Source organism: Emiliania huxleyi (assembly GCF_000372725.1).
Source record: "Emiliania huxleyi CCMP1516 chromosome Unknown EMIHUscaffold_166, whole genome shotgun sequence".
Taxonomy (NCBI): domain Eukaryota; phylum Haptophyta; order Isochrysidales; family Noelaerhabdaceae; genus Emiliania; species Emiliania huxleyi.
The window spans coordinates 154,137-180,443 of record NW_005200922.1 but is presented as its reverse complement, the minus strand read 5'-3'; the positions used below and the strand labels follow the sequence as shown (position 1 = coordinate 180,443).

At 65.9% G+C, this 26,307-nt stretch overlaps 4 protein-coding genes across 4 annotated transcripts; 2 read left to right on the top strand and 2 right to left on the bottom strand.

The window, feature by feature from the left end:
• Nucleotides 1-3,356: 3,356 nt before the first annotated feature.
• Nucleotides 3,357-10,468, bottom strand: EMIHUDRAFT_441877 (hypothetical protein). The gene is made up of 11 exons (XM_005784946.1): nt 9,887-10,468; nt 9,659-9,819; nt 9,309-9,506; nt 9,081-9,237; nt 8,940-9,013; nt 8,808-8,870; nt 8,596-8,730; nt 8,414-8,521; nt 8,322-8,344; nt 7,769-8,111; nt 3,357-3,381 (listed from the first exon to the last, which is right to left on the bottom strand). Exons 1-10 carry the CDS (start codon nt 10,359-10,361, stop codon nt 7,865-7,867), a joined length of 1,641 nt encoding a protein of 546 aa, XP_005785003.1. The 5' UTR covers nt 10,362-10,468; the 3' UTR covers nt 3,357-3,381; nt 7,769-7,864.
• Nucleotides 10,469-11,048: 580 nt separating this feature from the next.
• EMIHUDRAFT_112279 (hypothetical protein) lies at nt 11,049-12,088 on the top strand (the record flags this gene model as incomplete). The annotated part of the gene is made up of 3 exons (XM_005784945.1): nt 11,049-11,358; nt 11,550-11,818; nt 11,876-12,088. 3 exons carry the CDS (start codon nt 11,049-11,051, stop codon nt 12,086-12,088), a joined length of 792 nt encoding a protein of 263 aa, XP_005785002.1.
• A 1,195-nt stretch (nt 12,089-13,283) lies between these two features.
• EMIHUDRAFT_112277 (hypothetical protein) lies at nt 13,284-20,463 on the top strand (the record flags this gene model as incomplete). The annotated part of the gene is made up of 16 exons (XM_005784944.1): nt 13,284-13,860; nt 13,926-14,179; nt 14,652-14,741; nt 15,112-15,207; nt 15,273-15,305; nt 15,500-15,672; nt 15,746-15,859; nt 15,954-16,141; nt 16,270-16,922; nt 17,066-17,083; nt 17,209-17,331; nt 17,805-18,089; nt 18,153-18,359; nt 19,287-19,353; nt 19,745-19,820; nt 20,013-20,463. The coding sequence occupies 16 exons, from the start codon at nt 13,284-13,286 to the stop codon at nt 20,461-20,463; spliced, it is 3,405 nt and encodes a 1,134-aa protein (XP_005785001.1).
• Nucleotides 20,464-21,430: 967 nt separating this feature from the next.
• Nucleotides 21,431-23,898, bottom strand: EMIHUDRAFT_456051 (hypothetical protein). Its single transcript, XM_005784943.1, has 2 exons — nt 23,112-23,898; nt 21,431-22,010 (listed from the first exon to the last, which is right to left on the bottom strand). Exons 1-2 carry the CDS (start codon nt 23,869-23,871, stop codon nt 21,502-21,504), a joined length of 1,269 nt encoding a protein of 422 aa, XP_005785000.1. The 5' UTR covers nt 23,872-23,898; the 3' UTR covers nt 21,431-21,501.
• Between the last annotated feature and the right edge of the window lie 2,409 nt (nt 23,899-26,307).

Below are 26,307 nucleotides of genomic sequence, written 5' to 3'. Positions count from 1 at the left end.
ATGGCGGCGGCGGTGATGGCGGCGGCGGCGACGGAGGGGGCGGTGAGGGCGGCGGCGGAGAGGGAGGCGGCGGCGATGGCGGAGGCGGCGAGGGAGGAGGGGGTGAGGGCGGGGGCGGGCTTTGTGGCGGAGGGCTCGGCGGCGGAGGCGATGGAGGAGGCGGGGAAGGCGGAGGGGGCGACGGCGGCGGGGGCGATGGAGGGGGCGGCGAGGGCGGTGGCGGTGACGGGGGCGGCGGCGACGGCGGCGGTGGGGATGGCGGCGGGGGGGAAGGTGGCGGGGGCGAGGGCGGCGTGCTCGCGATGGCGGCGCCGAGTCGCCCCGAGCGGAGCACGGCCAAGGGTCTGAGACGCGGGGAGGGCGGGGCGGGAGGTCGTCGTGGGGGCGTGGGGGCGCGGAGGCGGCGTGCGGGGACGCGCGGAGGGCGTTGGTGGTGTGTGGGAGGTGGGCGAGGGAGAGCTGAGGCGGCCGGCGGTGGTGGCGGGAGCAGCGGAGGCGACGGCGTCGGAGGGGGTGGGGGGGAGGGAAACGGCGGCGGCTGTGGCGGAGACAGCGGCAGCGGCGGTGGCGAGGGCCTAGCCTGAGGGGGAGGGGGTGGGGGAGGGGATGAGGAACGGTGAGGGCGGCTGGGGCGGCCGGGAAGGCAACACAGGCGAGGCGCGGCGCACCTCAAACTCGAGCGAGTAGCGGGAATATCACCCGCTGCTCCGGCGGGAGATTGCTCCCCAGCCGCCCCCTGGGTCACCCCGAGTGACCTCGCAGCCCACGCCGTGAGGCGCTGCTGCCAGGGGGGTTTATCACCGCCGTATCCACCCCACACTGGCCGCCGAGGGGCCCGGCGGGCTGAGGCGCGCGAGGCGGCTTTCGCTCCCGTGGGGCGGCTCTACCCGTCTCAGCACGGCGTCCCGAGGTGTAGCCGTGTACCTGGTGGCAGGGCCATCACTCACACGCCTACTCGCGGCACAAGGGAAGGCGTGACGCGATCGCGAGAGGCGAGATGGGTGATGGCGAGACTGTCGTTTGGCCCGTTTGAGGCTGAAAGGATGACCGCGGACGATGAGGGCGACGATTCATCGCGGCTACTGAGCAGGCAAGGTCCGGACCTACAGGATGGAGGGGCGAGTAGTGAGACTCGGGACCATATCTTCGCGTCGAGAGACGAAAATCCGGATTCTTGGCCGCCAGCGCCGCCGGCCGCCGAACGTCACTTAAGGGAACTGCGCGACGACGACGACATTACTGAGGTGCTGCTTTCACCACCGCCCTTCTGGTGGTGTTTGCCGGTCGGGGGGGCGTCGGCAGCACCGCCGTTCCGCGCGGATGTTGCAAACGGTGGCTCGGGGCACCTATTTCGGCAGCCCCGGGGCGGGAGCCGAGGAGGGGCAGCCGTTGCGGTGGCGCCATTGCAGCTCGGCGGCGCGTGGGGAGCCGAGCGGCTCCCAGCGATCCCGCGAGAGAAGGGCCCGCATCCGTCACGGATGCCGCGCCCACGCTGCCCACGCAAGCGCCAGATGGGAGAGGAGGTTGGAAGCCTTTCTGCGCTTCGAGGTGCAAGATAACTCCGGCAATATTTTAGCGGGAGGAAGCCAGGTGGGGTTTAGCCCAATTTGCCCCTCAGCCCTCAGCCTCACACACACACACACACACACACACACACACACACACACACACACACACACACACACACACACGCACACACACACACGCACACACACACACGCACACACACACACACACACGTACACCACACACACGCACACACGCACACACACAACACACACACCGCACACACCAAGCCCATTCATGATTACAATAGTATTCAAGTATTGTACTCATAATACACGTGCATCGTGAGTACTCAACTCATGAGTACCACCGCAGTTGAGTATTCATACTCATGAGTACGGCTGGCGCATGCGTGAGTAAATGTACTCAAGTCCATGAATACTACTCATCCCAGAGTCCCAAAACGCGCTCCCTGTCGACCGACCGCTGTCTCTGCTCCAGCGCTTCGCATATGCCACCAAAGAGGAAGGAAAGAGCCCAGCCTCGGCTAGATGTGCCAAAATACAAGCTGCTTCGGCAGCCGATGAGTCTTCTCGGCACGCAGGTCAAGTTCCCCGGGTCGTTCTGGGAAGGGCGAACCACGGCGGAGGATGGGCTGCTCAACGAGTTCGCCATGATGTGGGCGCTGCGCAACAAGTTCCCGCTGCACTACGTTCTCTTCAAGCAGACTGCGTGCCACCTGCCGCGCGAGGCCAACGTCGAGCAGATCTTCTCTCGCGCTGGGCTGCTGGCAGACCCCAACCTCAACCCGGCCCACCTCGCTGTGCTGGTCTCAGGATTGGCTTCAACAAGAAGGCCTTCGAGCCGGCAGTGGCAGCGATCAAGGAGAAGTACTACGAGCTGTTCCGAGGCAAAGGGGGCGAGCACAAGGAGGGCTCCTCGGGCGCGGCCGGTGCGGCATCTCCATCGGCGGCCGGGGCGGCCGGGGCGGCTTCGTCGTCGGATGCCGCCGCCGTGGCATCGTGAATATCTAGCCGCGGTGCCCTGTATCGTCTGTGGCTCGGTTTGTGTGTTTTAATTTTGGTCACTATTCTCTCACAGCGCACGCGAAACGATAGCCCGGTCATGAACAACGACAAATCCTCTATCTATCGAGCCACGCCACTAGCACAGGCTGCCTAATCCTCAATGCCCTCGCAGCAGCCAGCCTGTTGCGCCGCTTCTTTCCGATCAGTTGATCGGGGTCGCAAAAGCGCATGCCGAGCACCGCCTCAATCTTGTAGCAGAATGTCGGCACGACCGCGTCGTCCGCACCGCCACCTGCCAGCCGCGCCTGGCGCTGCGCCGATGCTGCCTTTTGGCACTTGTAGCGAGCACACATGGTGCGGTGCGCGTACTTGAGCAGGCGGTGAGCGCCGCAGTTGGCGCAGTGGCCCTGCGAGTAGGCGTGCGCGGCATGTGGACGCGCACTCGGGTATTTCTCGGGTATACCTGGACTTTTGCGGGTATACCCGGGTTTTACCTGCAAGTTGCTCACGCACTTGTATTTGAATACATTATTCATATTCATGAGTACAGGCAGACGTGACTATTCATATTCATGGATACCAGACGTCATGACTACTCATACTCAACAATACAAGCTGCCAAAGGATGAGTTGAGTTATTCATTGTAATCATGAATCTATGGGCTTGGCACACACACACCTCACGACCTCACCCACGCGCACTGGGCCTTGCACTTTGAAAATGCCGTGGGGCTCCTGTCGTCAGACGTGGAGACGCGAGGGTTGCCCCCCCTTGCCCGACCACCTCGTGTGTGTGGAGACCACCTCGTGTGTGTGGAGAAGGTTACCTTACCTTACCTTACCTTGCCTGTGGAGAGACTGGAGTGGGAGGTTCCCACTTGAACACACACGGCAGGAGAGGCGGGAGTTGCCTCTCAATATACTCGCGGTGGCGGCCTGCGCAGACAGACTCGGTGGTCGTTGCGTGGTATCGATGCGTGTCGCGCCGCCGATGGCTCCACGAGAAGTGAGCCGACGACGGTAGCCATGTCGAGAGCTGGCTTGGCCTTTCGTGGCATGGTTTTGCGTGACGGCTCTATGTAATCCTGGCTTGCCACAGAAGCTTGCTCGAATCGCCGACGGCCAGAGCGGTGCGCTTCAGACGACTCGCCCTGGAGCGGGTTGCGTGACCGCGGAAAAGAGGGTGGGCTGCGAGGCACGATTGTTGCCGGAGGTGCAAGAGAGGCCGCGACGCCGGCTCCGTCCCTCGCACGCCTCTTTGCCTCGCGCGGTGCATCGGTCAAGGCCTCGCTCATCAGCAACCTAACCTGGTCTACGTGCTCTGCCCTCGCTCCGCGGCCGCCTGCGCGCAGGAATGGGGCGCCCGCGTTGAGCGTGAAGTGAAACGCAGAGCCCGGTTTCGCCATCCTCTCAAAGTCAGCCGTGCTTAAGTTGCTGCGCTGGCTGTAGCCCGCAGCAGTGGGCGGGCGGGGCGGCGGAGGGGGCGCGTTCTCAGCCCAAACCCTGGAGGTGGCCATATCTCAAGCCCGCCAGCCCGCCAGGGACCCAAAAGGGACGCACGCGAGGGCGTAACCGCCTCTCTTCTCCCTCCAGCTGTTGGATCCGCATGGCGGAAGTCGGCGTTGGCGCGAGCGCCTACCTGGAGAGCCTGAAGGACGAGAACAAGGCCATGGAGGAGCAGATCCAGGAAATGGAGGCAATGGCCACTCGGTCGCTCACCGCTCAGCCGACAGAAGCGCTCGAGAAAACGTTGCCGCAAAAGGGAATCAAGATCCTTTCGTGGAACCCTCCAGTGCTGAGCGAGGCAGGAGTGGACCACGGCTCTGAGTGGCGTGTACACCCTAGATGCGGTGGACAGATCCCTCTTTGCAACCCGGCACCTGCAGTGGCACTGCATGAATGCCCACGCACGCATTCTGCTGCACCCACCACACTGTGACGAGTGGCCCTCTCCGCACAGGCGACCGCCGCAGACCTCCGGCCGGAAGAAGGATGGCAGCCTGTTTGTTGGCTCGTGATCACAGCGCGCCCTCTCCTCCACCGGCGTACAGCCGCCGTGCGGGACCGCGGGAGTGGAGTGACTGGGAGAGACGGGGAGGGGGGGGCCATATGTGGAAGGAAGCCGGGGCGAATCGATGACTGCCCAGGGCCCCGCGCGCCACGTTCTGCGCGGGTCTGATAGCCGATAGCAGAGTAGGGAGTAGCGCGAGAGAGCCTGGACGCAAGGACCAGCCTGGACAGCCCCCACTAGTGAGCAACGTGCCACACTGACAGAGTGAGATGGCCATCCTGGGACCTCCCCGGGCTGCGTATCTGTCGGTCCACAGCCCTGTCAGCTAACTTAGCTCCACGATCATCGGCATCCCACGTAGCTGGACGCTCCTCGGGCTCTGGGTTTGGTTTCTTCTCAGGGAGAAGAACTGAGAAGAAACCGGCCGTGTAAAAAAGAAGAAAAAGAACAAACAAACCAACGGAGGCATGGGAGGACGGCACGCCGCCACCACACAGGGAATTTTAAGGAGAGGAACAGACGATGCAATGGCTGTAAGAAAAAGAATCAATCCTGTGAAGGAGGCGGCTCCACACCAGGTCGCACGTGGGGAGTGACGGCCGCCGCAGCCAGGCAGGCCGAAACGGAGGTACGTGCATATGGCGCTGCTGCTCGCCCACGCCGCGATGGCACTCCACGCACCCCCATTCGTGCGAGCGGCTGCACGCGCTCCATCGCTGGCGGCTGTCGCAGCTCCTTCCGATCTGACTCAGCGTCTGATCAGCGATTTGACCGCTCCCGACCGGCTGGAAGCTCTGGCCTCCTGCGACGCCAGACGCATCGCGTACGACCCGTTCAACTTTTGGGACATCATCGTCGAGAGCCTGAGCCCAGCGCACTTCTCCAGGGCCTTTGGCCTGATCCTGCCGACACTGTGCGGCCTTGCTGCCTGGGGCCTCAGCCTGACGTGGCTGCTTCGTCGGCCGGAAGTGGCAGGCCTCTCCGAGCTCATCGGGCCGTACACGGCGCTGAGCGGCTCGCTGCTCACGCCCGTCTCCTTCCTCCTCGTCTTTCGTATTGGCCGCGCGGCCGCCCGCTTCTGGGACGCCCGCGCTGCCCTGGGCGCGATCATCGAGAAGTGCCGCAGCGCCGCGTCTACCAGCGCCCTCACGTACGCGTCGACGCCTGAACTGCGGGACCAGTTCAGCCGCTGGCTGTCCGTCCTGCCGATCGCGGCGAGATCAGCCGAGATCAGCCGAGATCAGCCGAGATCAGCCGAGATCACCCGAGGTCAGCCGAGATCACCCGAGATCAGCCGAGATCAGCCGAGGTCAGCCGAGATCAGCCGAGGTCACACGGGCGTCCCTCCGCCTCCACCCCTCTGGCATGCTCGAGCAGGGGCGACCCGCCGCGTCACATCTCCAACAGGTGAAGAACGACCTGCGCGCCCTCGACGCGAGCAGGAGCGTTGCGAGGGGCTACCGGCTGCAGCAGCTCTGCCCGGTCCTGACTGAGGAGGAGGCGTCGGAGCTGCTCGACAGCAAGCGAGGCGAGCGGCGGGGCCTGCTCTCGCGGCTGCTGCTTGGGGCACGTCCACGACGCGTCCCGCGCACGCGTCCCTTAGGCCCGATCCTCGTCCTCAACAGACTGCGGAGGGTCTGCTTCGCCGCAAACGCCGCGTCAGAGACAGACCCGATCGAGCGCGCCCAGGCGCTGCGCTCGATCAACAAGGTGGTGCACGACCTAACATCGTCATCACGATCACAATCATAACCATGCGATGCACGTCACAAGGTGGTCGACGACTTAACGGGCGCGTGGGGCGCCATGGAGCGTATCGGCAACACGCCTCTTCCCTTTGCGTACGTGGCGCACCTCCGCACCACCCTCGTCCTCTATCTCGGGCTCTGGCGCGCGAGAGCAGCGAGAGCTAACCGAGAGCTAACCGAGAGCAGCCGAGAGCAGCCGGGAGTAGCCGAGAGCAGCCAAGATCGGGCGTCACGTCCACGACACGTCCACGACACGTCACCGCAGGTACGTGAGCATGCTCTCCCGCTTCGGCCCCGTCGTGCTGCCGGGCGAGAACTAGCCGAGATCTAGCCGAGATCTAGCCGAGATCTAGCCGAGGTCTAGCCGAGGTCTAGCCGAGGTCTAGCCGAGGTCTAGCCGAGGTCTAGCCGAGGTCTAGCCGAGGTCTAGCCGAGATCTAGCCTGTTGCTGCCCTGCTGGTGGCGTGAAATGTCCCGGACGCGTCCCCTAGGCCTGCTCCTCACCTCGTGGGCCCTGCTCGGCATCGAGGCTGCCGCCGTCGAGTGCTCGAGCCCCTTCCAGCGCAAGCCCAACCACCTGCGGCTCGGACGCGCCTGCTCGGAGGTGGCTCAGTGCGTGGCGCAGACGCTGGCGGAGAGCGCGTGCGAGGAGGCGAGGGGGGTACGCTACAGCCGGGGCGGAGAGGTGCAGGTCGCAGCAGCGGCTCCGATCGCCGACCCAGTGCCGCAGCACGAGGAATGAGCGGCGCGTGCATGGGGGGGCCGCGTCCGAGTGCGGCGTGAGACTTTGGAGATGGCTCATGGCTGCGCGGTCACACTCACAGAGAGCGAGAGAGAGCAAGCCAGAGTAATAGAGCTAATACGTACAGTACTGACTCGAGCTGCGTACGTCAGGGGCGGGGAACCCGCAATTTGAGATGCTGTGAGGCATCTGAAATTGCCCGATACGATTTCCATTCTAATTTCGATTGCCTCGAGCATCCCAAGATGCATGGTAATTTCTCGCACGAGCTGCGAGACAAGTTTTCTCGGAGCGACAGCCTCAAAGACAAAAGGGTGGATGGGTGGGGGACGATTGCGGGCGAGCGCCAGCGCGCCCCAGGAACGGTGGGGTGCCCTCGACCGCGCGTCCGAGTCACTTGGGCGGACGAGCGAGCGGCACATGGCCCGACAAAGAGAAATCGGAGTCTGGCGACGAGATCGATAAAAGAAGTGCAGCGTTTCCTCTGAGGTGCCTCAGAGGTGCACCACACCTCTGAAGGTGTCTTTCAGAGGTGTACTTCAGGAGCAGAGCTGACGTCAGTCTGTGCGCGCTCCCTCTCTCCTCGTCGAACAGCAGGCGTCTTGACGGGTATCAAAATTCTTCCCTACGAAAGAGGCCAACGGACCCGAGAAGAAGCAATTCAGAGCTTATGAGCTGTGGGAAACTGCAATGTGCAAGAGTGCAAACCCATGAAAGGCGCCACACACGCAACCCACCGTGCATGGTGCAACAACCGTGACCCTCATTATGATACATGAATGTACCCGGGCGTACTGACGTACGGATCCGCATCGGCGCGGCCTGTGCATCACTCGGTCGCTGGCGACGCTGCGCGCCGCCGCAGCCAAGCTGGAAGGAGCGAGTCCAGCAGCCCGACGGCGCGCACGCGCGTCGCGAACTCGCAGACGCGCACCAGCTGGAAAGCGGCGAGCGCCGCCCACACATACCGAAGGCCGAGTGCGCGTCTCGCGATGGCGTACAGCGACGTGAGGAAAACGAGCACATTGGCGGCGTACGCGCCCGCGAGGAAGCCGACGGCCTGGCAGCTGGCTGTTCTTCACCTTTCTACCTACCTCTACCTGTACGAGCCTGGCTGTTCTGAACCTTGTGGATACGCATATCCAGCACGACCCATTTCGCAACATGCACGACGATGTGACACTGCACCCTCCCACCGACAAGTGGCAGCGACCCCATCACACCCCAAACCCGCGCAACCCCAACCGCGACGCCGGGCGGGCAGTACGAACACCCGTGTCACTCTGCGGCCCTCGAGGCACATGGTCGCCTACGGAGGCTCGTAGAAAGTTCGTAGACGCTTCGTCGAGCAGAGCCGGGCCTCGAGCCTGGCGGCGGCCGGGTGGATCGAGAGAGCGACGCCAAGCAGCGGGGCCACCGTCGCCATCGCCGCCGCCACCGCCGCGTCCTGAGTGAAGACGCCGGAGCAGCCGAGCACGACCCCAACCTAGGAAGGGCCAAGACAGCTTCCGGCCAAATGGCAGAGGGAGGGGTTCAGCAACCGAGCGCAGTCCCCCCAACCGCTGCGAGCGACACAGCGCCGCCGAGCAGCATGCTCACCAGCAACAGCTTGCGGCTCAGCTCCACCGCACCCTTCTCCGGCGCCCCGCCCGGCCGCATCCTCGCCGCCGCAGGCAAGCACGCAGGCAAGTACGCCTGGCGCAAGAGGAAGATCTGTCAGAGAGACGGTCCGGAGACGCCGGAGACGCCTCCAAAGAGCGCGGCAAGCACGCCTGCGCTGTCTGCGAGATCGCGTCGCCGAATTTGCAGCCCAGAAAGAAAACGGTCGCAACCACCTGATGGCAACCTCCGTGTCGCGAGACTCAGCCTGCCGCTCCGAGGCAGAAGACGGTTCTGCCGCTGGCCTGGTGGCCCGCCAGCGCCACAACTCCACCCGCCGTCGCGGCGAGCGTCATCGAGTTGTAGCACGAAATCTTGCCTAGGTGCGGCGCAGAGACGGCTCAGAGACAGTCCAGCGGCACCGAGGGGCAGCACGAGGGGCGTGCCGATGAGCACGCAGAAGATCGGGCCAGCAAACGAGAGGAAGTCGACGAGGCGGGCGGGAGACGGAGGCCGCTGCAGCAGGGTCGGCGCGGTGACGCCAGGCACGAGGCGGCTGCGCTTGCGCTTGACGATGACTGCGAGGACGAGCACTTGGACCACCTGCGAGGCAGGGCAGGCAGCAGGAGTGAGCAGCCTTCGCCGTTCGAGCAGCAGCAGCAGCGTTGCGCGGCCTGCGAGACGACGGTCGCGGAGGCGGCGCCTGCGATGCCCATCCCGCAGCCGAGGACGAGCCAGAGGTCGAGGGCGAGGTTGAGCAGCCCGCCCAGCACGATTGCGATGAAGGGAGTCGTGGCGTCCTTCATGCCGGTGCACGCCCCCTGCAGCACCGTCGCCGTCATCAGGGCAGGCACGCCGAGGATGCGGATCGCCTGCAGGAAGAGTCCACGAAGCTTCTCGGAACCCTCCTCTGTCAGCAGGGCAAGCACGCCGAGGATGCGGATCGCCTGCAGGAAGAGTCCACGAAGCTTCTCGGAACCCTCCTCTGTCAGCAGGGCAAGCACGCCGAGGATGCGGATCGCGCCAAATACTGCTTCGCGCCAGGCAGAGCGCCGGGCGCCATCGCACAGATCCGAGCGAGCGCCGCGCCGCCTCCCCACGACAGCCCCACGACAAGCAGCGCGGCGCAGGCCAGGCTCACGTACAGTGCGTCGCTCAGCACGGCGAAGGCGTCCCGGTGCTCGCCTACAGGAACACTCCACAGAACCCTTCTCGGACCGCCTTCGGCAGGCGAAGGCGTCGTTCTGCGCGCCGCGAGCAAAGTGCGTGGCGAACAGGTTGGTGCACGCCACGTTGCAGAAGAAGAGGTAGACCGTAGAGTCGGAGAGCATCGTCGCCGGGCCGAGAGCAGCGAGCTGCTGCGGTCCGAGCGTACCAACAACGGCAGTGTCGACGACCGACATGATCTCGGCCGAGAGAGCAGCGGTGAGGACGGGCAGCGTGAAGCGAAGCAGCTCCAGGGCGGTCACATCTTCCGGCGGACACTCATCCGCCGCAGGGACAGCGCCGGACGGGCCGTGCTCGTTGGCGCTCACAGTCGTCAAGCCGGGTATTGGCGCGTCAGGCAACGCCTCTGCTTCCGGGTCCATTGCCGTCATGCGACCGGCATGCCACCGGACCGGGTTCCGGCGACCAGCATGGTCAGCTCGGCATGCGAGAAGCGGCCTGGCTTGCAGCGGCGCCAGAGCGAGCAGGGCGTTGACGGCGATTGGCAGCAGCAGCAGCATCGCGACGAGTGCCGCGTCGTCGACACGCCCTCCGAGCGAGTCTGGCGACTTAGGCGAGGAGGCGCCAGGCGAGCGAGTCTGGCGACTTAGGCGAGGAGGCGCCAGGCCGCGCTGCTGAAGCCGAGCGAAGACAACCGAGCTCTGCGCAGAAAAAGAATTTTATGTGCAGTGGCGGCGTGCCGTCCTCCCATCCCTCCCATGCCATGCCGCTTTTCTTTCGTTCTTTCTGGGAACGCACATGATCATGTGCACATGCATGTCATGTTCATGTTCATGTTCATGTTCATGTTCATGCATGTGAGAGAGAAGTCCTCCTTATCAGCTGGTCGCTTCGCTCTCGCTCGCCTTGTCCGGCGCCGCCGCGCGGTCGGCCACGGCTGCGCCCGGCCTCGTCTCCACGGTCTCAGACGGCCTCATGGCGCCGACGAGACGGAGCGCGTCGGATTCGTGCTGCAAAAACTTTCAATCTCGCCGACGCTTTATGAGGCACCGAATCGACCAGAGCCACAACACTCCTCGCCTGGCTCGGTCGGGTCAGCGCCCGGCTGCGATCGACTGGCCTCCAGTTCGAACCCAGGTGGGCCGGCTGCCGGCCGCGTTGGCTCGCCAGAGCTGTCGGGCTTGCCCAGCCTCGCTGGCGCCTTTGGCGAGGCTGGGGTGGCTGCTGGGCATGACGACATCGCAGCAATGACCTCCACGCTGCGGAACATCCGACTGGGGTTCGCACAGGAAGCCGCAGCGACCCGCGTTCAGCGGGCGATGCGCGCGTTCCTGCTGAACAAGGGCACCATCATCATCACGATCCTCATCACCAAGATACAGGCCGCTGCGCGCGGCCTCAACACTCGCACTTCTCTGACCAATTTCTTCAAGGCCTGCCCGCCTAGCGGGCGCACCGCCGACCTCTTCCTCAGCCGCGTCTATGGCGGCCACGAGGGCGGGCGGCGGCGCGGCGGCGGCTACGTCGTCGATTTCATCTACTGTTTACGCTCCACAAGTCTTCCTCTCCCCTTCTCGGAAGCGTTGGCCCGTTTCCCTCTCGAAATCTACAACCCTTACGGCACAGTGCGCGGCTGCGACGGAACCATCGGGTTCCGCCACCAACGCGAGGCCACCGGAGAGCAGCTGTGCCTGCCTCCGCCCTCGTCCCCCTCCTCCCCCGTGAGTCGCCCTGCCCCAGCCGTCCAGAGCACGACCTCTGGCGGGCCAGCCAGTCACTTGATGACACCTCGATGGGCACCAAGAAGAAGGCAAAACAAGGCAAGAAGCGCTTCAAGGCCGCACAGGCGGCGGCGCAGAAGGCTGCGGCGGCGGCGGCCGCTGCAGAGGCGGCTGCTCAGGCGGCTGCTCAGGCCGCTCAGGCGGCCGCTCTCGGACGGTACAGATTGGTCAACGCTTGGTTCTACCCCCGCGGCGACTGGTATACCTTCTACTGGGATGGCAGCTCGGCCGACAAAGTCGCAAGGCGCGCTACCTACCCGACGCTCGAGCACGACGACCACGACCCCGGCTAGGACCCCGGCCCCCTCGCAGAGCGCATCAAGTTCTCCATTTTCGGCGCAGAGCGCATCAGGCGCGACAAGCGCGAGTTCTCCGGCCGCTCCTCCGACGACTCCTCCTCCGACCGCGACTCATGCGGCACCGGCTCCACTAGCGAGGCGAATGACATATTCGACACCCTCGAAGACCATCTCGGCTACGGTTCCGACTCCGGCTCCGGCTGGTAGTCGACAAGCTGCCGAGCGCAAATCACTCTGTGTGACACATTTCTTGTTGGCTTCTAAAAATCTCTCTCTCTGCATGTGCATGTACCATGTTGTATTAAGCTTGGCATGATCTTGTGTACGGCACCACATGCTGTGTGAATGTTGCACGCCGTCTGTCCGATCAACTCCAATTCAACAGTGTCAATTTACACGAACGAGCTGTCGGCAAGCGGTTGCCAGTTACGCCCTAGTGCTTTCGCCTTTGGATTGAAGGTGCTCAGCATCCGCTTGTACACTGCCATCGTTTGGGGGGGCATCTCGATGTCTTCATCCGGGTGGTGCAGATCGCGCTTGTCAACCTGGCTTGCCATCGGATGCCACTCCACGAACAGATTCTGCACGCGCTGACACAGCACGCCCGAGAGGAGGAGGTTGCGCATGAGCCGCCCCTCATACCCCTCAACGTCAATTTTGAGCGCGACCGGCCCAGGCGGCGCGTGACGGATCACGCTGAGTGCGTTCACCGTCCGCACGCGCACTCTGTTTTCGCCCACCGCTGGCCCGCGCCCCAACCCCTCGCGAGTCTTGGTGCGCTTGTGGAGCATGAGGGACGACCCCTTAGCGTTCCTGGTCGTGCTGTCGAGGCCGAACATCGCGGTGCCGTCAAGCTCGGCGAAGGCAGTGCCGTTGAAAACCTCAATGTGCACGCCCAGCTTGTGCCGCGGCAAGGCAGCAGCAGTGTGCAGGATTCTCTGCAAGCTGCGGGTTGGGTTCATACGCGAGAGCACAGTACGACAGCCGCACGCTCAGAGGCAGCCACCATGGCCACTGCCAGGCGCACGGTTTGCGGCGCAGCGCATGCGGCGTGGTAGCGCACGACTCGGCTGTGTACCACATATGCAAAGAGTCGCCACTGTTGGCACCAGCGTCGATGAACGTGCCGCTGCAACGCGTCGCCATTGTCAACGAGCGTCCCGTACGTGAAAAAAGAAAAAGAAAGCGATGAAATCGCGGCTAGTCTGGGTTCCAACTTTTTGCGGGGTATGGTCCTGACCGCCCATCCCCGGTCTCCGGGAGGCTGGGTCTGTCAGCAGGCGGGGGGTATGGTCTCGAGGTGGGTTGCACGATGCTACCATACCATACCCCGCAAAAAGTCCGCTGCCGGCTCGGTCAGGACATCGCGACGCATCGCCGCGCCGCAGGGACGCCAGCAACGATGCGAGCGCCGCCAGGCTCCGCCAGCAATAGCCGCCTTTCGCTGCAACACATTTTTGCGGTTCTTATTGGCACGGCGGCGCTGCTGCTCCTGCTCAACGCCACATACCTCACGTCCCTCTCTCCCGTCGGCGATTTGGACGTGGACCTGGACGGCATTGTCTCAGCGCGCGATATCCGTCGGCACGCCGCCGCCACGTCTCCGCCTCATACCAGCACTGCAGCGTGCGACCCTCATGCGGCCGGCACCATTCGCCAGCGGGCAGCTCCGCCCTTCAACCCAATCGCAAACGCATCGTCCGTGATCAGAGTGGGCGAGACGGTTCGCTTGACCGTCCTCACAGCTCGCACGCTCCGCATCGAGCAGCGGCGCAACCCGCGGGAGCGCTTCGACGAACGCAGCAGCTTTGCGATTGTGAATCGCTACCTGCCCGTGCCATCGCACAAGGCAACGCTCAGCAGCGACTGCCAGCTCCTCTCGGCCCACCGCTGCCTCGTGCTGACCACGGCGCAGCTGCGACTGGAGCTCTCGGCTCCGGCCAACGCGACGGCGGCGCAGATCACTCGTGGGGCTGCCGGTCCGGCGCTGCGCACTGGCTGGCTGCGACGGAGCCTTCCCTGACTTCCTGGAACCTTCCCAAAGGTCTGGTCGCGGACTGGCCGGCGCCTCGGCTGTCCTCCGCCACGCTGCGGGTGCGGCTGGCTCTCGACGGCGATCGGAGCTCGGAGTGGCATCCGGGCCTGCCGAACCCGGATCAGCTGCCAGGCACCGTCCGCACGCTGGACAAGGTGGACGGCGCGACCGAGCTCCGCTGCGATCGGCTGCCGGTCGACCAGCGCTCCGGCCGAGAGAACGACGCGCACTGCGCCATGGGCGTGATCTCTCGCAGCGGCTGGGTGTCTAGCCGCTCGAGACCCATCACGACACGTCGCGACCCGTCCCTCGTCGCCACCCGTCCCTCGTGTCCCTCAGGCGCTCCTCGACGACTCGCTCACCCTTCCTAGACTTTCCTCGACCTTTCCTGGACATGTCCCTCAGGCGCTCCTCGACGACTCGCTCACCCTTCCTAGACTTTCCTCGACCTTTCCTGGACATGTCCCTCAGGCGCTGCTCGACGACTCGCTCACCCTTCCTAGACTTTCCTCGACCTTTCCTGGACATGTCCCTCAGGCGCTCCTCGACGACTCGCTCACCCTTCCTAGACTTTCCTCGACCTTTCCTGGACATGTCCCTCAGGCGCTGCTCGACGACTCGCTCACCCTTCCTAGACTTTCCTCGACCTTTCCTGGACATGTCCCTCAGGCGCTGCTCGACGACTCGCTCACCCTTCCTAGACTTTCCTCGACCTTTCCTGGACATGTCCCTCAGGCGCTGCTCGACGACTCGCTCAGCGCCCGCTTCGACGGCGCGGCGGCGCAGTGGGACTGGGTTGCGGCGCGGGACCCCGAGCGGCTCGAGGTCGAGCGAGCGGCGAACGCTGCCGACGGCGACCCGAGACGAGATGACGACGCGTCCCCGACGTGCCCACGACACGCCCCCGCAGGCGCGCGCAGCCGACGGCGACCCTCGCTGCGAGCAGTGGGCTCGCGGGGGAGAGTGCGAGGCGAGCCGCGCCTTCTGCAGGTCATGTCCATGACACGTCCATGACACGTCCATGACACGTCCATGACACGTCGCGAGGCGAACCGCGCCTTCATGCAGGGCGCGTGCAGGGCGGCGTGCGGCCGCGCCGAGGCGAGGGCGGCCGCCGTTGCCTCCGAGGCGTTCGTGCGAGGCCCTGTCCCCGCCTCTGTGGCCAGCGCCTCTCACGGGGCCTCGCGGTGGGCAGGCGTCGGGCGAGGCCTTGCTCCGCCTCGACTGGTACTTGTTCGCGGCGGGCCTTGACTACGCGTCTGCGCTGCGCGACTTTGCGGCCTTGAGCGGCGTGCGACGCCCTCCTTCCTCGCCCTCCTTCCTCTCGCCCTCCCTTCCTCTCGCCCTCCGAGGCAGGACCAGGACCCGTCCCCGTGGCACGTGCCGCAGGTCCGCAGCCAATCCCCCCGCGCTACGCGTTCGGCGTCTGGTTCTCGCGGTGGTGGCCGTGGGCGGACTGGGAGGCGCGAGGGGGGCAGCCGCCCGCGAGAGGGAGATGTGGGGAGTGTGGGGCGGTGTGGGGAGTGGGGAGGTGTGGGGAGGCGGGGCCCTTCTCTCTGAGCCGTCTCCGACTCCTCTCCCAGGCGGCGGGGCTCCTCCGCGAGTTCGAGGCGCGGGGCGTGCCTGCGGACGTGCTCGTCACCGACATGGACTGGCACCACACCTGCTACCGGCGCACGTACGGCAACGAGAGCGAGAAGTCGATGGACGCGTCGCACAACTGGCCGTGCTGGTCGGGCTTCTCGTTCGACAAGAAGTCTTGTCCGAGCCGCTCGACTCGCCGCGCTGCAGCGACCCGACGCTGAGCCCCGGCTCGGGCCTGCGGGTAGGTACTTCCCGGACCCGCCCGCCTTTCTCGGCTGGTGCAAGGCGGCCGGCGTGCACAATGGCCTGAACCTCCACTTTCAGAGCGGGCTGGTCAAGGCGGAGGAGGATGCCGACCGGTGGGAGGCTTTCCGAGCCGCGATGGGGCACCGGCGCCGCGCTCCGTCTCTCTGCACGCAACCACCTCGGAACCTTCTCGGAACCGTCCTGTAGGCTGCCGCCCGACGCCGAGTACGCTGCCTTCGACCCGCTGAACCGAACCTACTCCTCCCACTTCCACACCCACGTGCTCGCCCCGCTCGAGCGGCTCGGCGTCGACTTTTGGTGGCTCGACTGGCAGCAAGGCGAGGCACGGGGAGAGGTGGGGAGAGATGCGGAGAGGTGGGGAGAGGTGGGGAGAGGTGGGGAGAGATGGGGAGAGACGGGGAGAGACGGTTGCTGTACTGGCAGCGAGGCGAGCTCCAAGCCACGGCCCTTCACCGCTGCTTCGCCGCCTGACCCCGCCTCTCCACCCACGCCCCCCACAAAGGAGAGCACTTCTTCGGCGGCTCCGAGACGCCAGAGGTAAACCCAACCTTCTGGCTCAACTATGTCTACTCCACCCAGCCCGACGGGCGCGCGACACCGGCCTCTGCCCAGCGGCGACGCCTCATCATGCACCGCTGGGGCGGGCTCGGCAACCAGCGCTACCCGATCGGCTTCAGCGGCGACACGAAGTCGACGTGGGAGAGCCTCGCTTTCCAGCCCGGCTTCACGGCGAGCGCCGCCAACGTCGCCTTCGGCTACTGGTCCCACGACATCGGCGGCTTCTTCGATCGGGTCGAGCCGGAGCTGTACGTGCGATGGGTGCAGCTGGGCAGCCTCTCGCCAGTCTTCCGTGCGCACGGCTTCCGCGACCCTCTGCACGAGAGGCGCTTCTGGCTCTTCGACGAGGCGGCTTTTGTCGCGATGCGGAGCGCGCTGCGGCTCCGGGCGGAGCTGGTCCCGCACCTGTACACCGCCGCCCGCGCAGCGTACGACGGCGGGCCATCGCCTGTCCGGCCCCTCTACCACGAGTGGCCTGGCCTGCAGCCCGCGTACGACTTCGGAGGCGAGTACCTCTTCGGCGCGGGACAGTCGCTGGCCGTCGCGCACCTGACGCGCCGCTCGAGCAGCGGGCTGTCTTGGAGCCCTCTCGGAGCGGTCCTGTAGGTAGTCGCGCCGGTGACGCACCGCTCGAGCGCGGACGCGCCGCTCGCTCGGGGCGCGCGGCTGTGGGTGCGCCCCGGGGCTGCGGGGGCGCCCTCGGGGCCCTCCCTTCAAGCCTCCTCGGTACCCGCCTGCAGGTGCCTCCGGGGCTGTGGGTGCTGACGCACTCGATGCTGCGCGTCGAGGGGCCGCGCGCGCTCTCGCTGGCGGCGGCGCTAGACGAGATCCCCATCCTCGCAAAGGGCGGGAATCTTCCCTGAACCTTCTCTGAACCTTCCAGGCGCTAGACGAGATCCCCATCCTCGCAAAGGGCGGCGCTGTCGTATTCGGCCAGCCGCCCGTCGAGAGCGAGTGGGAGCACTGCGGCGCGGGCACGAGGGGCTGGGTAGGCCGCGCGCAGCACGTGCCGCGCTGCCCGCAGGTGGCCATCTGGCTGCCGCCGCCCGCTCCGTCGGCCGGCGGCGGGTCGGGAGACTTGTACGGCGGCGGGTCTGGAGACTTGTATGAGGACGACGGCTGGAGCGGCCGGTACGCGGCTGAGCAGAAGGGCGGCGAGCACTCCAGCTGGACGCGGGTCGAGTGGGAGTGGGCCCACGCGAGCGGGGACGAGGCGGGCGGCGGGGGGGGCGGCGGGGGGGCAGGCTTGCGCGTCGTGATCGGCGCGTCGCGAGGCTGCCTCTTTGCGAGCGACGCGCCGGAGGAGCGGATAGAGCCCGGCTTGCCTCGCCCGACTGGGGACGGAGGCGGGCGGCGCCCGTGGCGGCCTCCTCCTGCTGTTGACTGTTGATGGCCAATGACTAAGTAATAGGGCGGCGCTCGTGGCGGCTCCTGTTGCACGGCGTGCCCCCGCCCACCCACGCCTCGGTGCGAGCGCAGCAGCCCCGCGGCGGCGCGGCGGAGACTGCGGTGATGTTCGCCGACCCTCCGACGGTGGAGCGGCGGCGCCGTGCGGGCGAGCGCTCCTCTCCGCTCTGGTACTTCGACGCCGAGTTGCTCTGCGTGGTTGTCTGGCTGTTCGACTTGCCCGCCGGCACGTCGGCGGAGCTGACGCTGCGGTTCGACGACGAGCGGGCGGCGCGACTCGCGGCGACGGTGCTCGCGCCGCTCCTGAGCCCGCGCGACGACCCGGCCGCCGCCGCCTCTGCGGGCGCCCTCGTGCTGGTGAGACGAGCGCAGGCGGCCAAGTCGTTGCTCGACGGCACGTACCCCCAGACGCAGCCGCAGGACTACAGCCACACCACTTGGCTCGCAGGGCTGGGCAGCCGCCTCGCGAGCCGCCCGGCCAACTTTACCAACGAGATGGCTGCGCTGCCGGCGACGCTCGAGGCGGCGCGCGGTCAGCTGCGAGGCGAGTGCGCTCGCCGGGTCGGCGCGGGGAGCGGAGGCGCGGAACGCGTGCGGAACGCGACGGCGCTCGTCATGGAGACGGGGGTCGCCTCGGCGTTGCCGGGCGGGTAGAGAGAGAGAACAGAGCTGTAAGTTAAAAAATGCAAGACTATTGTCGAGCGCGTCGGAGAGCGGTGTTTCGACACCGAGTGTTTTGAACGTTTCTTCGCAGAAGAAATCCTCAGGGGGAGGGTGTGGAGGATGTGTGGTTGTAGAGTGTAGAGCGCGCTGTACCTGTAGAGCTGTATAGAGATGGCTGAGCGCTATAGAGCTGTAGAGCGCTGTACGACCTGTAGAGGCCTGTTGTAGAGCGATGTAGAGGCGCTCTACACAACGTGAAATCTTTAGAGCTCTACAACAAACTCTACCATGAGCGGCGAACGAGGCACGGTCGCTCTCCGACATGAGGCGCGTTGCACTTTTGCCAGTGCTGCCCTGGCCTTCTGTCTGCCCGCCCAATGGGTGGCAGGTGCCGCTGCTGCTGTGGCATGCCTCACGGCTGCGACTGGCCGGCGCCTCGGCGCGTCAGCTCAGCTCGGCGTAGCGATCGTGGCCAGCGCAACTCGCCTGGACTCAACGCTCAGCCAGGAGCTCCCGCACGCGCTGGCGCGAGTCATGGCGCATGCAACGCGCGCAGCAATGCTCGCCTCGCCTCGCGCAAATGCGACCGTCCTCGCAGCCGACAGTCCACCGCCTGCTAAAGAAGCACAGCGACGAATGCGGCACCGGCGCGACGCATGTCAGGCTGGTCATGACGCCAGAGAACAAACTCTACTAACAGCAAAATCGCGCTCTACATCGCTCTACAAAGCAGGCAGTTCGTCACGCGGCGGATCGCGGATGTAGAGCTGCGCGCCGACTTGGAGACGGCCAGCTTTCTCGGGGCGCAGGCCCTGCTCCACTCCTTGACCACATGCCACACCCGAGACGGCTCTGCTCGCCACAGAGCACGAGACTGGTTTGCCGACGCAGGCGAACGCCGCCTCGTTCCGGGGCGCAAAGATGGTCAAGGCTGACCTGCAGGGGGCAGACCTCACCGGTGCCCCCGCGACTCGCGGGCAGCGCTGTGGGGCGATGAGAGCGAGAGATGAGCGACGCCCGTTCCGGCGACCCCTCCCTAGGCGCCGTCTTTGAGCGGGCAGACCTGCGGCGTGGGGTCGTCCTTACCTTACGGAGGCGCAGTTGGGCACCGGCGTGAGCCCAGCGACCCCCAAGCGGGTGCGAATTTCATCTACTCGACGCTCTCAGGCCCGTCGCCCGTTCCTCTCTCAGCGGCGCTTATCCGTGCGCCGGCGCCCTTCACCAGCACAACACCTCTTCGCAGGCACCTCTTTCCAGAGCGCGGACATGCGGCTCGCGGGCGCAGAAGAGCCGAGGCGCGCCCGCTTGCCGTGAAGAGGCGCTGTTCACACCGTGCCGCCTGTGAGCAGTGCTCACGCTGATCACCAAAGCGAAGGGCGTCAGCTTCGACCGCGCGAACCTTGAGGGCACCTCCATCACCGACTCGTCCATGCAGCAGGCTCTCTATTCACACCTCCCATTCACACCTCCACATCATCGCACATCGACTCGTTGATGCAGCACGCTCCACCGCCGCCCTGCCCTCGCGGCCCCCAAATCACCACCACACGCGACCGCGGCCCCGCGCACGTCCTTTCCCGCCCCCGACTCCCGCCCCTCCGACTGTACGGCACGCAGGCCTCCTTCATCGAGACGAACCTGCGCGACGTCCGCGTGGAGGTTGAGTGGGTCGTACTGGCAGGGGGTGCAGACCCGGGGGATGGCCTTCGTCGACTCGTGGCTGACGAACGCCTTCCTGGTCGGTGTCAACTTCGACGGCGTCAACATGAACGGGCCGTGCCGCCTGCAGGGCGCCGACCTCGGGTACGCGCGCTTCACCAACGCCATGCTGCAGGAGCTGCAGCTCGAAGGGGCCAAGGCGACCGGGGCATCCTTTGAAAACAGCAAGATGAACGTCGCCGACTTCACCAGGGCGCTGCTCGACGGGGCCTCATTCCGCCAGACCATCTTGACCGATGCCACTTTCCACGCAGCCGACATCAACGAGTGCGACTTCACGTCGGCGGTTGGGGTCGACAAGGCCTCTTTCTTCAACGTTATTGGCACACCAATCGGACTCGTAGGATGATGTCTCGAAATCGCAGACGGGGTGTGGAGGGTGAGTTGACCAAGGGGTTGTGCGCCGGGCCCTCCTGCTCGGCTCCAGCCGGTAGACAAGTCTTGTCATCAACAGAGTAGATGGATCTGACCTCGGGGCCGATGTGACCAAGCGCTGGTAGCGTGGTTTTACCTCACACCCATGGTCTCACAGTGTGCCGGCAGTCGCTGAGCAGTGTCGCTCACACAAGCCGCAGCACAAGTGACTGAGGGCCAGTGAGGGCGAGCCCATCGCTGTCACAGCTGTGGCAGCCGCACAGTAGGCTGTGTCAACTGTGCAGAGTGTGTGAGCAGCAGAGGAGCTGCTCTCCAGGCTTCTGTCGCAAAGAGCTGCATGCCACCGAAGGCGCTGTCGAGGTTCGCCGAGCGCGGCGCAGGTTGAGGGAAGCCGCCACCGACGAGCGCGTTGGACTTTTCACTCCGGACAAAAAACGCGGCACAGCGGACGGTGCGGGGCGTGCCGCAAACTTAGCGGCGAGGCGCGGGACCGTCTGTGGACTGTGGCGAGGTGGGTCGCGTCCCTCGATTTCCGTCAACCCAGCATCCACACCCTTTATCCGGCGTGGTGGGTGTTTTCACATGCCGTGTCCATGCACATGCACATGTTCATGTGCGTGCAACAAAAGCCGATTTGCGTATCCTTGTGATCTCGAATTGTGAGCCGTGAGTCGTATGTCCACAGACTACAAAAAAATAAATTTCTTATTCTTCTCCCTTTGCCTCCGACGCTAGAGACACCCACATCCCAGTATCAGACCAGGGGGACTGCCCCCCGCCCCCCGCCTGCCCTGCTTACACAGGATAGCATGCCCCGAGAACGGCGACACTTGGTGGGGGACACCGAGTGCGAGCTAGGAGGAAGTCGGCGCTGGCGGCTATCCCGCTATCAAGCTGCTCTTGTCGAGGCCAGAGGGTCTCGGTACGCGTGGGGCGGCCGCGGAGGCGGCGTTTAGGCGGCTCTCGGTCGAGAGCGTGGCGAGGTGGTCGCGGCGCTCGTGGCGGCACAGTACTAGCCCAACAGCCTCTGCAGGTAGGTGTGCCTCTCACTGGCAGTCGCGAAGCCGTTCCACTCGTAGAATGGAACGCTGATCACCCTCCAGCCAGCCGCTGTGAGGAGGCGCCGCTTGAGCAGCGTCGGCCCGTTGGGTTTGCGCACGCCCCGGCCGTCGGGCAGCAGGAAGTGAGAGGGGCCGTCCACCTCGACCGCGACGCGTGATGAGGGCAGCGCCAGGTCGAGCGAGTAGCCGGTGCTCGGCTCGAGATGCTCCTCCTCGAAGCCGTGCTGGACGGCGGCGAGGGCAGCCGCAATGGAGCGTTGGAACTCAGAGATCGTCACTTGCGTATTTTGCATGGCGTCGCAGCAGAGCTTGCGCTGGGACTCGGAGAGAAGGTGCTGCTGCCCGTCTGCTCCTCGCTCAAGGGAGAGCCAGAGCTGCCACTGGTGCAGCTGAGAGCGGTCCACGACGCCCCACCTCGACGGATCCCGCGCGAGCGAGTCGCTGATCACACGCGAGCAGTCTGCGAGCAGCACCTGGTGGTAGTGGCCCGCCGTCGCATACGCCCACACCGTGTTGGCCAGGTCCTGAGGGTTGAAGCCAGCCAGCCCGCCGCGCACCGCCGCCTCCGCCACCGCCGCGTACAGCGCGTCCGCAGGCACGCCCGCCGTCGCATACGCCCACACCGTGTTGGCCAGCTCCTGCGGCTTGAAGCGATCCAGCCCGCTGCGCACCGCCGCCTCCGCCACCGCCGCGTACAGCGCGTCCGCAGCCACGCCCGCCGTCGCATACGCCCACACCGTGTTGGCCAAATCCTGAGGGTTGAAGCTGGCCAGCTCGTCGCGCACCGCCGCCTCCGCCACCGCCGCGTACAGCGCGTCCGCAGCCACGCCCGCCGTCGCATACGCCCACACCGTGTTGGCCAGGTCCTGAGGGTTGAAGCCAGCCAGCCCGCCGCGCACCGCCGCCTCCGCCACCGCCGCGTACAGCGCGTCCGCAGCCACGCCCGCCGTCGCATACGCCCACACCGTGTTGGCCAGGTCCTGAGGGTTGAAGCCAGCCAGCCCGCCGCGCACCGCCGCCTCCGCCACCGCCGCGTACAGCGCGTCCGCAGCCACGCCTGCCGTCGCATACGCCCACACCGTGTTGGCCAGGTTCTGAGGGTTGAAGCCAGCCAGCCCGCCGCGCACCGCCGCCTCCGCCACCGCCGCGTACAGCGCGTCCGCAGGCACGCCCGCCGTCGCATACGCCCACACCGTGTTGGCCAGTTCCTGAGGCTTGAAGCCAGCCAGCCCGCTGCGCACCGCCGCCTCCGCCACCGCCGCGTACAGCGCGTCCGCAGCCACGCCCGCCGTCGCATACGCCCACACCGTGTTGGCCAGTTCCTGAGGCTTGAAGCCAGCCAGCCCGCCGCGCACCGCCGCCTCCGCCACCGCCGCGTACAGCGCGTCCGCAGCCACGCCCGCCGTCGCATACGCCCACACCGTGTTGGCCAGGTTCTGAGGGTTGAAGCCAGCCAGCCCGCCGCGCACCGCCGCCTCCGCCACCGCTACGAACAACGGGTGCACCACGCTCGCCTGCTGGCGGCACTTTGCCACGCCGTGGGTGATGTTCGCCAGGTTACGTGCTTCGCACGACGAGACGAGGTGGAGCGTGCGCTGCACCAGCTGCTCAAGCCGCCCCTCGTGCCGCCGCTCGATGCGCTGCTTGCCCAGTTTGTTCCACAGGTTCGCAGCGTGGATGTGGTTCAGGCTCGCACTGTGGGCAGCAAAGAGCGTGAGCAGCTCGTCGGCGCCGCTGGCATGCGAGATGTGGCTGCTGAGCTGCTTAGCATTGAGCTGACCACCGGCAGCAGTGTGCCTCTCGTCGCGCGATCCCGCACCACGCATCGGCGGACTCCACCGGCGGTCGCTGTGCTGAGGCTGCCCCTCGCCGCGGCGGTCGCGCCGGTCATGGTCGCGCCTGGGATCGTGGGGCCGATCATCGCGCCGATCGCACAAGTCGCGCTCGCGCTCGCCTATGCTTGGTCGGTCGTTGCAGCCGCGCCGCTCAACGTGCCGCCCGTCATGATGCGGCCGTCGTTCGCCTCGCAATGGCTCATCGCGGCATCGCTCAGCGGGCCTTTTTGGCTCAGCGTGCCGTCGCTGCTCGCGACCACTGTACCAAGAGTCGTTGTAGCCGCGCCGCTCGTCGTGCCGCCCGTCATGGTGCCGCCCTTGCTCGCCTTGCCAACGCTCGTCGCGCCGTCGCAGCTCATCCCGCCGCGGCTCATCGCGCGATCGCGACCGCCGTCGCGACTCGTCCCGCCATCGCCGCTCTTCGCGTCCGTACTCGGCGCGCCGTTGCTCATCACGCCAGCGACGCTCCTCGCCCCGATAGGACATTGATTTTCTGCGTTTGGGGTCGAGCGCTTCTTACTGGGCGAAGGACCGCGTCTGTTCACACAAAAACACAACCGGTCTGTTCACACAAAAACACAACCCGGCACCAAGACGCACGTCTGTTCACACACACAAACACACACACAGTATTAGTCATCGGGTAATGATTATTAATTATTAATCCTCGGGCGGCGGCGCGGCGCGGCGGCGGGCGGCGCGAGGCGGCGGCGCGGCGAGGCAGCGGGCGACGCAGGCCGGGTCTCTGATCATTGGAGAGCGGCAATGGTCGCGCCGCCCTCGACTCGAGGGGCTGCCTTCCACCCGTGGCTGCTCAGGCCGGGGGAGGGGGAAAGGCCACCTGTTCCGCGGATCGCGAGCAGGCCCCTCCTTGCCCGGTCTGCGATGCAGGGCGGTGGTCGTGCCATCGTCGCTTCGTACTCGAACCACCACGCCGCAATCGTCGCCGGCGCGCGACACGTTCTCGTAGGCCGGACTGTCCTCGTCGAGAGTGTGTGCCGCCAAGGCGGGACGCACTCAGGGACAGTGCCGACGGGACGCGGCTCGAAGGGCATGGCTCCGCAGCGCGGCTGGCACTCGTCGCAGAGGCCTCGCCGTCGAAAAGTCGGGCATGGCGCTCGGGAGACGAGCAAGAGAGCGAATCAAGGAGGGTCGGGACCCTGGGAAGGCGAGGGGTGAGCCCTCAGGCGGGGGGGTCTACTCAAACGTCTACGCAAGTGAGTGTAGAGGGGTGGTGTGGGGCGTGCAGTGTGGTGTTCATTAGCTCCGAGTAGAGGGGGCGTCCTGCAGTTAAGGGGAAACCCGGTACGCGGGGCCAACCCTCGGAGACCTGTGTTTACTTTATGGCCCTTTCCCTGCGAACGCGCACCCCCGGGGCTAGGGCTCTCTAGCCCGTAACCCGATACCGATCATCCGGCCCGCTGGGTGCGCTCCTCAGCTCCCCGGCCCTTGGATGTGAGGTTGATAACTGCACTCCAAGTGCTCCAAGTGCTCTACCCGCAACTTTCTCGCTAACATGCGCGCACCGCCGAGCCTGCGGCGGGCGAGCTGCGGCCGCACGTCTAACTCCCTCGATCGTCTCGCCCCCCCTCGCTGGTGTGTTCATGGGGGGGGGGGGGTCATAACAAACACGGTACAGGATCGAGGTGCACGCTGCCGAAGCAGTGTCGTCCCCCCTCTCCATCGTCTCACTGGGTGGGAGACGTCGGCGGTGGTTGGTGGCGGTGTGACCGATCGAGCTAGCTACAAGAGGACTCTCGGCGCAGCTCACGTCCGCTCTGCTCGCAGCATATTTTGGCCCCTCGAGTTTATCGAGCTCTCCTCGCACAAGGACGAATCTTCTGACCCCCACTCCGATCATTTGCCGCCAACCAAGTCATGCATGTCGTTGCTCAGGCCCACTCTCTCTCCTCGTTTCGGATGGTGTTGGCATTGGGGTCCCCGGACGAGACCGTATGTGGGGTCTAGTGAGGTGTCTATGGACGCCCTCCTCACAGGCTAGCTGCCTACTGCTAGCCCTATCTCGCACTCACGGGCAGTGACAATTCAATGGGTGAGTGTTTGCGAGCAGAGGCGCGTGGGCTAAATCTAGGCCGCACGTCGTGGCACTATGACGAAGTTAGACGTGCGGCCGCAGCGCGCCCGCCGCAGGCTCGGCGGTGCGCGCGTGTTAGCGAGCAAGTTGCGGGTGGAGCCATGCCCGACTTTTCGAAGGTGAGGCCTCTGCGACGAGTGCCAGCCGCGCTGCGGAGCCACGCCCTTCGAGCCGCGTCCCGTCAGCACTGTCCCCGAGTGGTCCCGCCTGTCTCTCTCTCTCCCGCCTCAGCGGCACACAATCGATGGCTAAGCTCAAAAAAAGAGCGTTCTCAGCGGAGGCGGCATCGCCGTGGGAGGCCTCGGAACCACCGTTGCAGAAGCTCTGTCCATCGCCCTCATGTGCCCTCGCGCTCCCATTGACTCGGCGATGGTGAGCCTCCGCCTGTACAAGACCGGCACGGCGGACGAGAAGCGCGACGAGGCGAAGCTCGCCACCGCGCTCCGCGTGGCGGGCGCCTCGCTGGCCACGCTCAAGCAGGCGCCGCGGGCCCCGCAGTCCCGCTGCTCCGCTCCCCCCCCCCCATCCACGCCCCGTGTGCGTATTAGCATGTGTATTCGCGAGGCCTCCTCTCATCGCGTCTCCTCTCGCACGCAGGAGCGCTGTTACATGGTCGCGCTCGAGGATGGCGCGCCTGCACTCTCGGCGGGCGACGCGTCCAAGCTGCGGTGGCTGGTGGCGGAGACGTTCGAGCAGGACAAGACGAGCTGCTCGCCCGGCCTCGCCGCGCCCGCCGCCTCCGACGCCCACACGATGCTGCTCGAGGTCGGCCCCCGCCTCACCTTTGCCACGGCGTGGTCGTCCAACGCCGTCGCAATCTGCCAGTC